Here is a 14,129-nt window from a genome sequence, read left to right as displayed (position 1 = left end):
CCCCCGGATCAGCAGTATCAGCATCACCTGTGATAAATGGGCTTTACCTGGTCCCATCCCTGACCCACCAAATCAGAAGCTCTGGGGGTGCGCCCAGCAATTTATGTTTTAGGAAGATTTTACCCATGAAACCTCCACTAGATGCTGAAATTCGAGAACTGCTGAGCTATAAAATTGCAGTTCAAATGCAAAAGATGTCAAGCTTGGTTGGGTAAAGGTAAGGAGGCTAACTTGTCCTGGTTTGCCTGGGACTGTCCCAATTTTAGCACTGAAAGCTCCACATCCCAGGAGCCCCTTCAGTCCTGGACAGGCAGGGATGGTTGGTTATGCTGGTAAAGAAGAAGGGGTTCTCTTTGTTGTAGCCTGGAGGTAATTCTGGCAGGAAAAGAATAGAAGAGCCAGAAGAGAAGAGTTCAAGATGGAGGGCAGATTTTAGAAGCTGCTTTCGGCTTGTCAGTTCTAGGCTGATAGATGTGGTGGCAGGAGGTTACCTGCAGGAAGCCGGCAGATGGCTAGGGCATCTTGCTGGATCCCTTGACATGAGTCACAGCTGTTAGAACTTGATATTTTCTGGAAAGGGGAGGGTTGGCATTCACCAAATTACTGCAAGATGCCAAATTGAAAAAAGAGCCACTATTAATCTTAGCAGTGAGATGACAATGAAATCCCTTTACAGCAAAAAACATAACCAAAAGTGCTTTGTAATTGCAGCAGTTTCCATGTCCCTACTGATGGCCCCCTAGATGCTAGAAGAATGGTACCCGGCTTATCTGATTATGAGAACTAATCCTGAATAAGATGTAACACTCATTCTCTCTTAGAGTGAGCATTCATCCTGGATTTTCCAAAGCAGTTGCAATTAAAACTATTTTTGTCCTTTTGTACAATCATAATTTATCAGCCGTGTAAACTTTCAGTTTTGAAAGACTAGTCTGCAAAATTATAATAAAAATATCTAATCATATATTACAAGCACAGTGTTGAGGAGCAGTGAAGAGAGGAGAATGAGACAGGAGGGCTGATGTATATACATCAGTTATTTTTCCTAAAGCAAGATTTCTGAACTTGTCTGCATATTAGAATCATCTGGGGAACTTTTAAAACATCCTGCTGCTCAGGGCTCCATCCCAGACACTGTGACTTGATAGGTCTGGGGCAGGGGCTTGGACATGGGTATATTTTTAAAAACCTCCCCAAGGGATTCTAATGTACAGTTGGGGCTGAGAATCCTTATTCTGATCTAAGCCAGTGGGTCTCAACTAGGATGCACCAAAATAACTGGGGGCCTGCTGAAAACTCTGGACCCTACTGATCTTACAGTTTTTTTTACCATTAGCGTACACATGTGTACAGATAACCCCTTTCCCAAAACACGCCTGTGCATCTACTCCCATGTATACAGTATTTCTTTACTGACTTTAAAAGACATTTCAATTAAAAATACACTTTTAGAGAGCTTTGGTATCAGTTCACCTTCCTGTTTAGATTTTGCAAAATGGAATTTTTTTTCTAGTTACGTCCTTTCCCCCCCACTGGATTGTAGGTTCTTTGAGGACATTTGTGTGTTCAGAACTTACCTGTGTGGCTTGGAACATCATAGGTGCTCAGTAAATGTTAGTGGTCACTGGTTATTTATGGAAGTTGCATCATCATAACCAAACCAAACTTCTCCCAGTAGTTTTTATGATGGTATTTAAATACATTAACATCTGCAAAATTAGGGTCATAAACTATGTTCACTTAGTGAACTAGAGAACTTGGAGCTATTGGGCAAGATGAGTGAAATAAACAAGTCAGCAGAATTAACTACAAGTGAATCTCACCAAGAAGTATAATAATGTTGCTAAGATGGTACATCAGCCATAAGCCTTGGAATGTAGATTGATACATGGATTAGCTCATTAATACAAGCATATACCTAAGGCTTTTGAAAATAACTGTCATGACATGTACTAGAATAAAGGCACATTAATACACCAGTAAATCTATGCAAAAGACCAAACATTCTGTTATTTGACAAGACTAATAATATAATACAATGTATTGATACAGTCAGCCCCTCCATAAAAGTATCACAAACACCCATAGTGATACACACTCAATGGAAAACCCAAGTACCTCTCTGGGGAAAGCACCTATAGCAAATATGGAAACAGATTTAATTAAACAGTTGAGTGTGCACATTGGCCTACACATTCTCAAGCCCATTGGATTCTCCTTTAGAACCTCCCCCCTGTCAACTTCTTTTTTTAAAAATTTTTTTAATTTTTAAAAATTTTTTTAACATCTTTATTTGAGTACAACTGTTTTACAATACTGTGTTAATTTCTCCTTTACAACAATGTGAATCAGTTATACATATACATATGTTCCCATATCTCTTCCTTCTTGCATCACCCTCCCTCCCACCCTCCCTATCCCACCCCTCTAGGTGGTCACAAAGCACCGAGCTGATCTCCCTGTGCTATGTGGCTGCTTCCCACTAGCTATCCACCCTACGTTTGGTAGTGTATATATGTCCATGCCACTCTCTCACTTCATCACAGCTTACCCTTCCCCCTCCCCATATCCTCAAGTCCATTCTCTAGTAGGTCTGTGTCTTTATTCCCATCTTACCCCTAGGTTCTTCATGACTTTTTTTTTTTTTTCCTAGTTTCCATATATATGTGTTAGCATACGGTATTTGTTTTTCTCCTTCTGACTTACTTCACTCTGTAGGACAGACTCCAGGTCTATCCACCTCATTACAAATAACTCAGTTTCATTTCTTTTTATGGCTGAGTAATATTCCATTGTATATTTGTGCCACATCTTCTTTATCCATTCATCTGATGATGGACACTTAGGTTACTTCCATGTCCTGGCTATCGTAAATAGAGCTGCAATCAACATTTTGGTACATGACTCTTTTTGAATTATGGTTTTCTCAGGGTATATGCCCAGTAGTGGGATTGCGGGGTCGTATGGTAGTTCTATTTGTAGTTTTTTAAGGAACCTCCATACTGTTCTCCATAGTGGCTGTATCCATTTACATTCCCACCAGCAGTGCAAGTGGGTTCCCTTTTCTCCACACCCTCTCCAGCATTTATTGTTTCTAGAGTTTTTGATGATGGCCATTTTGACTGGTGTGAGGTGATATCTCATTGTAGTTTTGATTTGCATTTCTCTAATGATTAATGATGTTGAGCATTCTTTCATGTGTTTGTTGGCCATCTGTATATTTTCTTTGGAGAAATGTCTATTTAGTTCTTCTGCCCATTTTTGGATTGGATTGTTTGTTTTTTTGTTATTGAGCTGCCTGAGTTGCTTATAAATTTTGGATATTAATCCTTTGTCAGTTGCTTCATTTGCAAATCTGTCCACTTCTTTTGGACTGAATTTACTTTGTCCTTGGCCCCTGGCTATGCCACTTCTGCCCCCGAGGCTGCTGGAGAAATCCTAACTGAACAAGTTCAAATAATGCTACTTCCTTCAAAGGAGTCAAAAGAGAGACTGAATTTAAGAGTGAACTGCTCCCAAATTTAGATGGAGTTTGAGTTGCCTTGCACCATACAGTTGGCCCTCCTTATCTACAGGTTTCATCCGAAGGTTCAACCAACCAAGGATTGAATTCCACCCTTGGATATGGAGGGTATTAGTAAATTTTCAAAAGTTTGATGGAGAGAATGGGAAGGAGCAGGTGCTCTGGGTTTTGAAGACTAGTATTGAAAGTTGGAGGGCTCCCATCGTGTTAAATCTGACCAGACATGGAAACAACATGTTTCCAGTCTGACTACAGTTATCTTAAAATAATCACCATTTGTAAGTGTCAGTATTTAAAAAACAAAACCCCAAACTTACACGTAACAAAACGTTGGGGAAGAAAATGCTTTCAAAATACTTGCCACATGATAACTTTCTTGAACCATACACTTATGGATATGGAACTTAAAATTAATGTGGAAATTATGTGAAAGCGTACAAAGAATATAGGGAAAAGAGATTATCTTCTTTCAGTATTGTTAGGACCAAAGGACTCTGATCTAAGTCAGTATTTTGCGTGATTTTCTCTTTGTAGCATATGCCATAAAACCGTAAAAGGGAAAATATCCTACTTTTATTCCTTGGTGGTGCAGAGGGCTAAGAGGACATAGGGTGTTGGAATTTGCATGGAGCTGGACAGAGCTTTTCATCTTGTTAATATTTGCATTCTGATTAAGAGTTTATTGAAAAAAATGTGCAAACTTCAAAACCGCACTAGCTCGGCCATGTTTGTAAGGGAGTGGAACCAACAGAGTACCTAATCTAGAAGGTAAAGGAAAACCAGAACTTGAATAATGGATCATAGCCCCATTCTGGTATTGAATATGGAAACTTCAAGAAGTAGCACATTGGTAGTACTAATAGTGTCGTGTAATGTTTTAGACTTTGGCTAACACACACCCTTAGTTATAGGTAATGTTTAACCCCAGTCACCGTTTAGAGTTTCATTCACAAAGTGCAGATTCCATTCACTCAACAAATATTTATTGAGTGCTTACCACGTGCCGGGCATCGTTCTGGAGATATTGCAGTGAGAGAGCGGTAAAAATAAAAGTCCTTTTGTTATGGAGCTTGCATTCCAGTTGGGGAAAGACAGACAATACTTTATAAAGGATAAGTAAAATTTAGAGTATCATAGATGGTGGTATTATGATGAGATATAAAGCAAGAAAGGGGGGTAGAATAATAGTTCCCTCCTTTAAAAAGCACTAGGGAAGGCCTTAATGAGAAGGAGGTGACATTTGAGTAAATATCTGAAGCTAGTTTTGTACATAGTAGTGGGAAGTTCTGGGCTGGGGGTAGAGGGGTGGGAAAAAAGGGAAATTATTAGTTTTTTTCCTATGTCTCCATACGGTTTGAACTGTATATCCCTGAGGATATATGTTTGTTTTCTTAGGTCTGAGCTGTGGGACAATGGGCTAATTTTGTTTTTTTTTCTCTATATTTGCCTATACTAAAAAACCTAATTAATGTGATCTTACACTAGTAAAATGGACACTGAAACCCAGACACACTGAGGCATTTAACTTTTCCTGGAAAGATACAGCTACAGTTAGGATATAACTTTATGACTTTAAAGACCATCTAGTTGAACCTGACCCACTGAATGTGATCAGTTGTTTGGCAGTTGTGTCCTAAACAAAAGCACTCTATGGTCACCATTTTGCTAAGATTCCAACTGGGTTAGTCAATATTCATTGACAGAGTTATGAGAAACGCCAGTAAAAACAAAAGGCTGACCCAAGTAGAAAGCCTAAAGCAGGCCTTGTGATTTTCCTACATGCAGATTTGAGAAAGAGAATTTTTTGCTACCAAATAGTGAGGTTGTTACAACATATAGATACCAGTATTTTCTTTTGTCAGAATTTTAGTGTTTGGAATTATTTAACCACAGTCTGTATTTTTGCTTGAAATAGGAATTTGCTGGCGTTGACAAATGTATGAGCAAAAAACTACTATGTAAGCTTAGTTAACTATAAACTGTTTGGGGATAACCTTTAGGAGAAATTTCTGTAATACACACACCTGTTTATCTCTAAAAGAGTTCATTTTATTTTAAAAATATTTATTTATTTATTTATTTATTTATTTTTGGCTGTGTTGGGTCTTCGTTGCGGCATGCGGGATCTTTCTTTGTTGCGGTGCACGGGCTTCTCTCTACTTGTGGCGCACGGCCTCTAGAGTGCACGGGCTCAGTAGTTGTGGCGCATGGGCTTAGTTGCCCCGCGGCATGTGGGATCTTAGTTTCCCGACCAGGGATCAGACCCGCGTCCCCTGCATTGGAAGTGGATTCTTTTTTTTTTTTTTTTTTTTTCGGTATGCGGGCCTCACACTGTTGTGGCCTCTCCCGTCTCCCGTTGCGGAGCACAGGCTCCGGAAGCACAGGCTCAGTGGCCATGGCTCATGGGCCCAGCCGCTCCGCGGCATGTGGGATCTTCCCGGACCAGGGCACAAACCCGTGTCCCCTGCATCGGCAGGCGGATTCTCAACCACTGCGCCACCCGGGAAGCCCGGAAGGTGGATTCTTAACCACTGGACCATCAGGGAAGTCCCTAAAAGAGTTCGTTTTAATTATATAAGTTGATTACCTTTGATTAATCAATATTTAAAACATTACATTTATGTCCAAAGCCCCTTTAACCACCCACCACCCCAAATCCCATTTATCTCCAAGAGGTAAGTAACCACTAAGTAACCACTTTGATACGTATTTTACAGACCTTTTCTGTGAATTTTCATACATATACTCCAACCGATAGGATAGTTATTTTAAATATATAAATGGCATTTATATATCTATATCTATGCCTTGCTTCATTCCAGCAGCATTTCTTAGAGAGTTTCCCATGCTAGCATATGGAGACCTGCCTCTTTCTTTTCATTTGCTGCACAGCAGTCCGTAACATGGTTATACCATCATTAACTCATTCCCCTCCTATTGAACATCTAGGTTGTTGCACACTTTTCTCAGTTACAGCAATGCAGCAATTTAGCCATGACACCGCAGTGCATGAGAGCCAGTGATTGGGCCGTGGTTCTTGAAGTGTGGTTCCCAAACCATCAGCATCACATCACAGGGGAACTTGTTAGTGATGCAAATTCCTAGCCACCTCTCTGGACCTACTGACTCAGAAACTCTGAGGGTGAGGGCCAGCAATCTGTATTTCAGTAAGTTCTCCAGGTGATTCTGATGCATGACAAAATTTGAGAACCGCTGGTAGGAATATAGATGTGTACATATACACGTAGATGTGTACAGTCGCAGTCAGTTCTGCTGTAATGCCACGTGTGGTCCTGAACATCACTGCACTATGCAAAACTGTGCAATGAAAGCCACAAGGCTTATGGGACAAATGAGGTTGGGGCACAGCAATCAAAAACTATCACTGACACGTGAAAACAAAAGCTAGAAGCCTAATAAAAACGATAGCATGGTTTTACACATGTTAAATGGGTAAATACATAAGTGCTACAGTAAATATGGTGCTTTCCCTTAAAAAAAGACCTGAAGTTTGCTTGGGGAAGTTGGCATTGGAGGGCTTGCAGCTTGTGAGTTACTGTGTAGTGGTGGAAGGAGGTTTATCTGAAAAGTTTTAACACCAGATGTGGATGGGTAGGGCTTCTAACACATGGGGGACAGAGGTAGCTGGTCCATGTTGGGATGTGTGCATTTTGTGTACTCTTAAGCAGCTCAGTTCATTTGGGTGCAATTTTCTGCTTTCATCTAGCATTTCTCATGGACAAAATTGTGCATAAGAAAATGTGAAATTGGAGTTATGCTCCAGTCTTTTCCCTGATACTTCAATCATGTTGGAACAAATTTACCTTTTCAATACAAGCGTTATAGCAGACTTGACTCTATATACCTATGCATACATTTATACATGTAATACACATAAAAGGACTCATACATGACAGAATGCTGTATTTACACTTAATATATTTTTTTTGCTTAATAATATCTCTTAGAGCCTTTTCCTTATCAGCATGCAGTTATTCATTTTTTAAAATGGCATTTAAAGCATTGAGAGATGACTAAATTGCTTTCCAAAATGCTTGCAAGACTTTATATTCCCACCAACATGCTTCCTCCACCCTGGCCAGTATTATGTATTATTAAATTTATGAATTTTTGCCAGTCTGATAGTTAAATTTCTCTTTCCTCCCTCTCCTTCCCTCTCTCCTATCTCTCATGTTTATATATATGTGTACATATATACATACACACACTTACATTGTGAGGAATGTCTCCCATAAATATACTGATAGAAAAGGGAGCTTGAAAAGTGTGAAATAGGTGGTGAGGCAGTGCTGAAACGGGAAGAAGAGGAGATAAAATGGATATGCAAGGAAAGATAAGAAGAGCCTATTCAAAAGAGAGAGGAAAAGAAAGGGAATTCCCTTTCCATTTATTTAATTATTTTTCGCTTCTACCTTTGCTAAATAGAACTCATTCGCTTTATGAGATAAGATATTGAGTTGGCCCGGTTGGGATTTGATCTATCACTCTCGCCAGTTGACATCTCCAAAAATGCAGCTTAAACAGTTAATCCATTCACTTCAGCAAAATGGTCCTAAGGGCATCAGATTCTTCTGTTGATCATTGGGTTCCATGGCCCTGACAAGCTGCGAAGATACTGCTGATCAGGGGAGTGTGATGGCTGCGGTCTGCAAGTCTGGGGCCTCTAACAGCAACAGCGGCAGAAAGGAGGCTCATTCAGGTGTCACATGTTTTCCTGTAAAGGGGTTGGCAATGGACATAAATGCTTCCAGCTGGGCACATTACCAAGCAGGAAAGCCGTAATGATTTAATAATTAAGTCACATTGGTCTATGATCATTGTTCTTATTGGGAAATATCATTGCTATTTGATGATATATTATGTGAGACAGAATTTTCATATAAACACTGTGCTTTGCATATATATGTAATATATATTTGCATATATATATCCAAGTCAGAATGACTTACTAAAAGTAATCACCAAAAAGTTGATGGAATATTGATGTAAAGATGCCAAAGATATTTAAGAAAATGTGGAAATTATGAAGATTAATATGACATTGCCCCTCCAGCGTCAGATGCGTTTTCCTTTATGTGAAAGCAGCAGGAAGAGAGAGGACTGCTAGCTGGCTCCAGCTCTGTTTTACAGTTAGGTTTTTGTGCCCGGAAATCTCAAACTATGATATTATTTAAAAACTATAAATAATATATGTATATGAATTACATATAATTAATATTTCACTTCTAAATTAAGACTGTGCTTTCCTACCCTCACTTCTCGTAGTGTCCAGTCTTGGAGGAGAGGTAGACAGATTGTTGAGAGAGAGAGAGAGAGGGAAGAGAAAACATTTGAACTTATGAAAGAGCTTTTAGTCTCCAGGGGCTTCGAGCGGTGGCTCTGGAGCAGGCCAGGATGTTACAGAAGGTATCTCTCTCTCTCTGTCATTTTTTTTTTGGTTACTATCCTTTGCATTCCCAGTTGTGATGGCTTGTAAGTGCAGCTCCTAGGATCAACCCCAGGGTACAAAATTTAGTGGTGAGTTGCAATGGCAAAGCAAAGCAAGGCATTTCTCCCACTCATCTGCACCCAGGGCCAGCTACATAATTTGTGGGGCTTAGTACAAAATGAAAATATGGGGACCTCTTTTTCAGTAAGCAGGAAAAAGTGCTGTAAAGGGGCTAAAATATATAGCTTTGTCCTGTCTTCTACAGCCTCTCTTTCCCTAGACTTGTCCCAGTATTTTTTATTTGCCATTTAATACCATTGTAAGTTGTAAGAAAAATTAAAAATTTAAATCATCAGCGTAATTTTACCATTCATCTTTATATTGTGCAATGCCAAAACAAATACAGATATAAGAACTTTTCTTTAAACAATATTTATTTATTTATTTATTTATTTGGTTGCCCTGGGTCTTAGTTGTGGTAGGTGGGTTCCTTAGCTGCAGCATGTGGGCTCCTTAGTTGTGGCATGCAGCCTCCTTAGTTGAGGCATGCGAACTCTTAGTTGCAGCATGCATGTGGGATCTAGTTCCCTGACCAGGGATCGAACCCAAGCCCCCTGCGTTGAGAGCATGGAGTGTTATCCACTGTGCCACCAGGGAAGTCCCCAGATATAAGAACTTTTAATTGAGATGTGGAATGGACGAAATTGTAGCTTGTCTTTTCTAGCTTGTACATGGGTATGTATTTTCTTCTTGCCAGAACAGTGGAAATACTGCATAAAACTAACTCAGTTGCTTTTACTTCATTTCTTATATACATATACATTCTACCAACACTCTCTACCTTTGGCTTACTGATGAATAAGAAAGGACTGAAAGGAAAAGGAACTACGGGTTGTCCTGTCTTTCCCTTTCCTTCTACGTCATCATTTCGGTATATGTGGTTGACCGATACAGGAGTAAGAAAGAGTATGACAGAGTTCCTTGGCCATTCATGTTTCTTAGAATGCCTCTGCTGCCCTTTGGTAATCAAAGCAAATTCTGCTTCCAACAGAAAGAGCCCCAAGGGGGCTGTCAGAGCCCCCACGTACTCAGTCTTAGATGTAACATGCTTACCTTGTACTCGTTTTGAGTCTTGCTGAATTCGCACATATTGTGGGCCTACTGGAGTTCTGCGCTCCCAGGCAGCATCTTGGATGCTGCGTGCAAATGGAGCATAAAAGGAACCGTGGACGGGAATATTTTGCATGGCTGCTTTGCTCACACGCATGCTTTCTTGTCCCCTTGGTCTCCATTTCCAAAATCACATTCAAACATAAATTTATTAAGCATTTCATACAGTGACAGCAGAGCGTTAATTCCATTGCAGGGTCCTTCTGCATGAGGGCCCCGTGTGACTGCATTGGTTGTGTGCCCATGAAGCTGGCCCTTTCTGTATCAGGGGAAGCCACAAGACAGCTGGAGGCCTCTTGCATGTGCTGTTTATGAAGGAACCCAGTTCACAGCAGCCTGGACACTGCCAATAGTGTATCCATGTAAAATAGTTTCCTTGAAACTGATGGAATGCACTGATTTCAAACTCAGTTGAATTAATATCATCTTAGAGATAGTCGGATCTCTTAGAGGGGTCCCAGCTCCATGAGGAGTACCTTTAAGATGGGCCTTTGGAACTTCAGTGCCAAAGCTAGAACCAGGTACTCATCATTAAATCAATCCCTACGTCCCTTACAATTTTGTTCGTTTGTCTTTCTCCCAGGATTTCCAGCAGGAGAGCTCCAGAAGCCTTTCTTCTGGGGAACGGAATATCCTCGGTAAGTAAACTAATAAAGAAACCAGTTACTGACAAGTAACAAAGAACATGATGTTTTGGCAGAGCATAGACTATAAAGTCAAAGAAGAAAAGCCAGTGGTTGTTCAGCAAAAAGAAGGCATGGAACCTGGCATGGGTCGGCCCCACTCTCGCCATGTTAGGTATTTGTTTTCTGATTCTTGTTGCCAGGGTGTATGACTGGGTAGGAAAGCCAACGTATACACAGGTAGCTTTCATTTTTTATGCACTTGTTCATTTATGCATTGACTCATACTAGAAAAATGTGGACCTTGAAGGATTGTTAGGATTCGAGTTGATGGTGATGGGTCTAATACAATTCCAGATGGAAGAAACAACGTGAGAAAAGGAGAGAAAATTGCTTTTCGAATAGCAAAGAGTCTGGTTTGGCTGGTCCAAGTGTGATTCCTCCATCTTCCAAATGAGCAAAGTCGCATTTCTTTGACCATTTATCCATAGTCACATCACCACCTTTTTTTAAAAAAATTAAATTAAATTAATTTATTTATACAGCAGGTTCTTATTAGTTATCCATTTTATACATATTAGTGTATATATGTCAATTCCAATCTCCCAGTTCATCACACCACCACCACCCCCGGCCCACTTTCCCCCCTTGGTGTCCATACGTTTGTGCTCTACATCTGTGTCTCTATTTCTGCCCTGCAAACCAGTTCATGTGTACCATTTTTCTAGGTTCCACATATATGCGTTAATATACGATATTTGTTTTTCTCTTTCTGACTTACTTCAGTCTGTATGACAGTCTCTAGATCCATCCATGTCTCTACAAATGACTGAATTTCATTCCTTTTTATGGCTGAGTAATATTCCATTGTGTATATGTACCACATCTTCTTTATCCATTCGTCTGTCGACGGGCATTTAGGTTGCTTCCATGACCACCTGGCTATTGTAAATCGTGCTGCAGTGAACATTGGGGTGCATGTGTCTTTTTGAATTATGGTTTTCTCTGGGTATATGCCCAATAGTGGCATTGCTGGGTCATATGGTAATTCTATTTTTAGTTTTTTAAGGAACCTCCATACTGTTCTCTGTACTGGCTGTATCAATTTACATTCCCACCAGCAGTGCAAGAGGGTTCCGTTTTCTCCACACCCTCTCCAGCATGTGTTGTTTGTAGATTTTCTGATGATGCCCATTCTAACTGGTGTGAGGTGATACTTCGTTGTAGTTCTGATTTGCATTTCTCTAATAGTTAGTGATGTTGAGCAGCTTTTCATGTGCTTCTTGGCCATCTGTATGTCTTCTTTGGAGAAATGTCTATTTAGGTCTTCTGCCCATTTTTGGATTCGGTTGTTTGTTTCTTTAATATTGAGCTGCATGAGCTGTTTATATATTTTGGAGTTTAATCCTTTGTCCGTTGATTTGTTTGCAAATATTTTCTCCCATTCTGAGGGTTGTCTTTTCGTCTTGTTTATGGTTTCCTTTGCTGTGCAAAAGCTTTCAAGTTTCCTTAGTTCCCATTTGTTTATTTTTGTTTTTATTTCCATTACTGTAGGAGGTGGATCAAAAAAGATCTTTCTGTGATTTATGTCAAAGAGTTTTCTTCCTATGTTTTCCTCTAAGAGTTTTATAGTGTTCAGTCTTACATTTAGGTCTTTAACCCATTTTGAGTTTATTTTTGTGTATGGTGTTAGGGAGTGTTCTAATTTCATTCTTTTACATGTAGGTGTTAGTCCATTTTTCCCAGCACCACTTATTGAAGAGGCTGAATTTTCTCCATTGTATATCCTCGCCTCCTTTGTCGTAGATTAGTTGACCATAGGTGCGTGGGTTTATCTCTGGGCTTTCTATCCTGTTCCATTGATCTATATTTCTGTTTTTGTGCCAGTACCATATTGTCTTGATTACTGTAGCTTTGTAGTATAGTCTGAAGTCAGGGAGTCTGATTCCTCCAGCTCCGTTTTTTTCCCTCAAGACTGCTTTGGCTATTTGGGGTCTTTTGTGTCTCCATACAGATTTTAAGGTTTTTTGTTCTAGTTCTGTAAAAACTGTCATTGGTAATTTGATAGGGATTGCATTGAATCTGTAGATTGCTTTGGGTAGTAGAGTCATTTTCACAATATTGAGTCTTCCAATCCAAGAACATGGTCTATCTCTCCATCTGTTGGTATCATCTTTAATTTCTTTCACCAGTGTCTTATAGTTTTCTGCATACAGGTCTTTTGTCTCCCTAGGTAGGTTTATTCCTAGGTATTTTCTTCTTTTTGTTGCAGTGGTAAATGGGAGTGTTTCCTTAATTTCTCTTTCAGATTTTTCATCATTAGTGTATAGGAATGCAAGAGATTTCTGTGCATTAATTTTGTATCCTGCTACTTTACCAAATTCATTGATTAGCTCTAGTAGTTTTCTGGTAGCATCTTTAGGATTCTCTATGTATAGTATCATGTCATCTGCAAACAGTGACAGTTTTACTTCTTCTTTTCCAATTTGTATTCCTTTTATTTCTTTTTCTTCTCTGATTGTCATGGCTAGGACTTCCCAAACTATGTTGAATAATAGTGGTGAGAGTGGACATCCTTGTCCTGCTCCTGATCTTAGAGGAAGTGCTTTCAGTTTTTCACCATTGAGAATGATGTTTGCTGTGGGTTTGATGTATATGCTCTTTATTATGTTGAGGTAGGTTCGCTCTATGCCCACTTTCTGGAGAGTTTTTTAAATCATAAATGGGTGTTGAATTTTGTCAAAAGCTTTTTGTGCATCTACTGAGATGATCACATGGTTTTTATTTTTCAATTTGTTAATAGGGTGTATCACGTTGATTTGCATGTATTGAAGTATCCTTGCATCCCTGCGATAAATCCCACTTGATCATGGTGTATGAGCCTCTTTTTTTTTTTTTTTTTTTTGCGGTACGCAGGACTCTCACTGCTGTGGCCTCTCCCGTTGCGGAGCACTGGCTCCGGACCCGCAGGCTCAGCGGCCGTGGCTCACGGGCCCAGCCGCTCCGCAGCATGTGGGATCTTCCCGGACCAGGGCATGAACCTGTGTCCCCTGCATCGGCAGGCGGACACTCAACCACTGTGCCACCAGGGAAGCCCCACTTTTTTTTTTTTTAAAGCCAGTTATTACTGTGGGCAGCTGGGGCTCAGTTTTGCTGTGGAACTGTAGAATATGCTTCAGCATGATTCCATCTCAGGAGCAAAGGAGCTGGGGTATTTGTCACCAAACTCACTTTCTATCATTGATTGAGGACTACCACCAGGTGTATTAACTCCCCGGCATTGCCCAGCATAGGCCTAGAGGGCTCTGGTGGCCAGAGAAAGCCCTCGGGCGACTAGTTTCAGGTGCTGGCAGTTGGAAGCTGT

The 14,129-nt window shown here is 40.2% G+C and overlaps 1 protein-coding gene across 2 annotated transcripts in view; it reads left to right on the top strand.

Annotated features, from left to right (window-relative positions):
- The window catches only part of PHEX (phosphate regulating endopeptidase X-linked), a 199,425-nt gene that overhangs the window by 162,535 nt on the left and 22,761 nt on the right, over positions 1-14,129 (top strand). For both annotated transcript variants that reach the window (XM_059051149.2, XM_067023429.1), the window contains one exon: positions 10,726-10,780. In XM_059051149.2, coding sequence (XP_058907132.1) covers positions 10,726-10,780 — 55 coding nt within the window. The remainder of the gene's footprint in view (positions 1-10,725; positions 10,781-14,129) is intronic.

The sequence above is a fragment of the Kogia breviceps genome, chromosome X, assembly GCF_026419965.1.
Source record: "Kogia breviceps isolate mKogBre1 chromosome X, mKogBre1 haplotype 1, whole genome shotgun sequence".
NCBI classification, from domain to species: domain Eukaryota; kingdom Metazoa; phylum Chordata; class Mammalia; order Artiodactyla; family Physeteridae; genus Kogia; species Kogia breviceps.
Note: the sequence above shows the minus strand (reverse complement) of the source record. Positions and strands in the feature narration are given on the sequence as shown.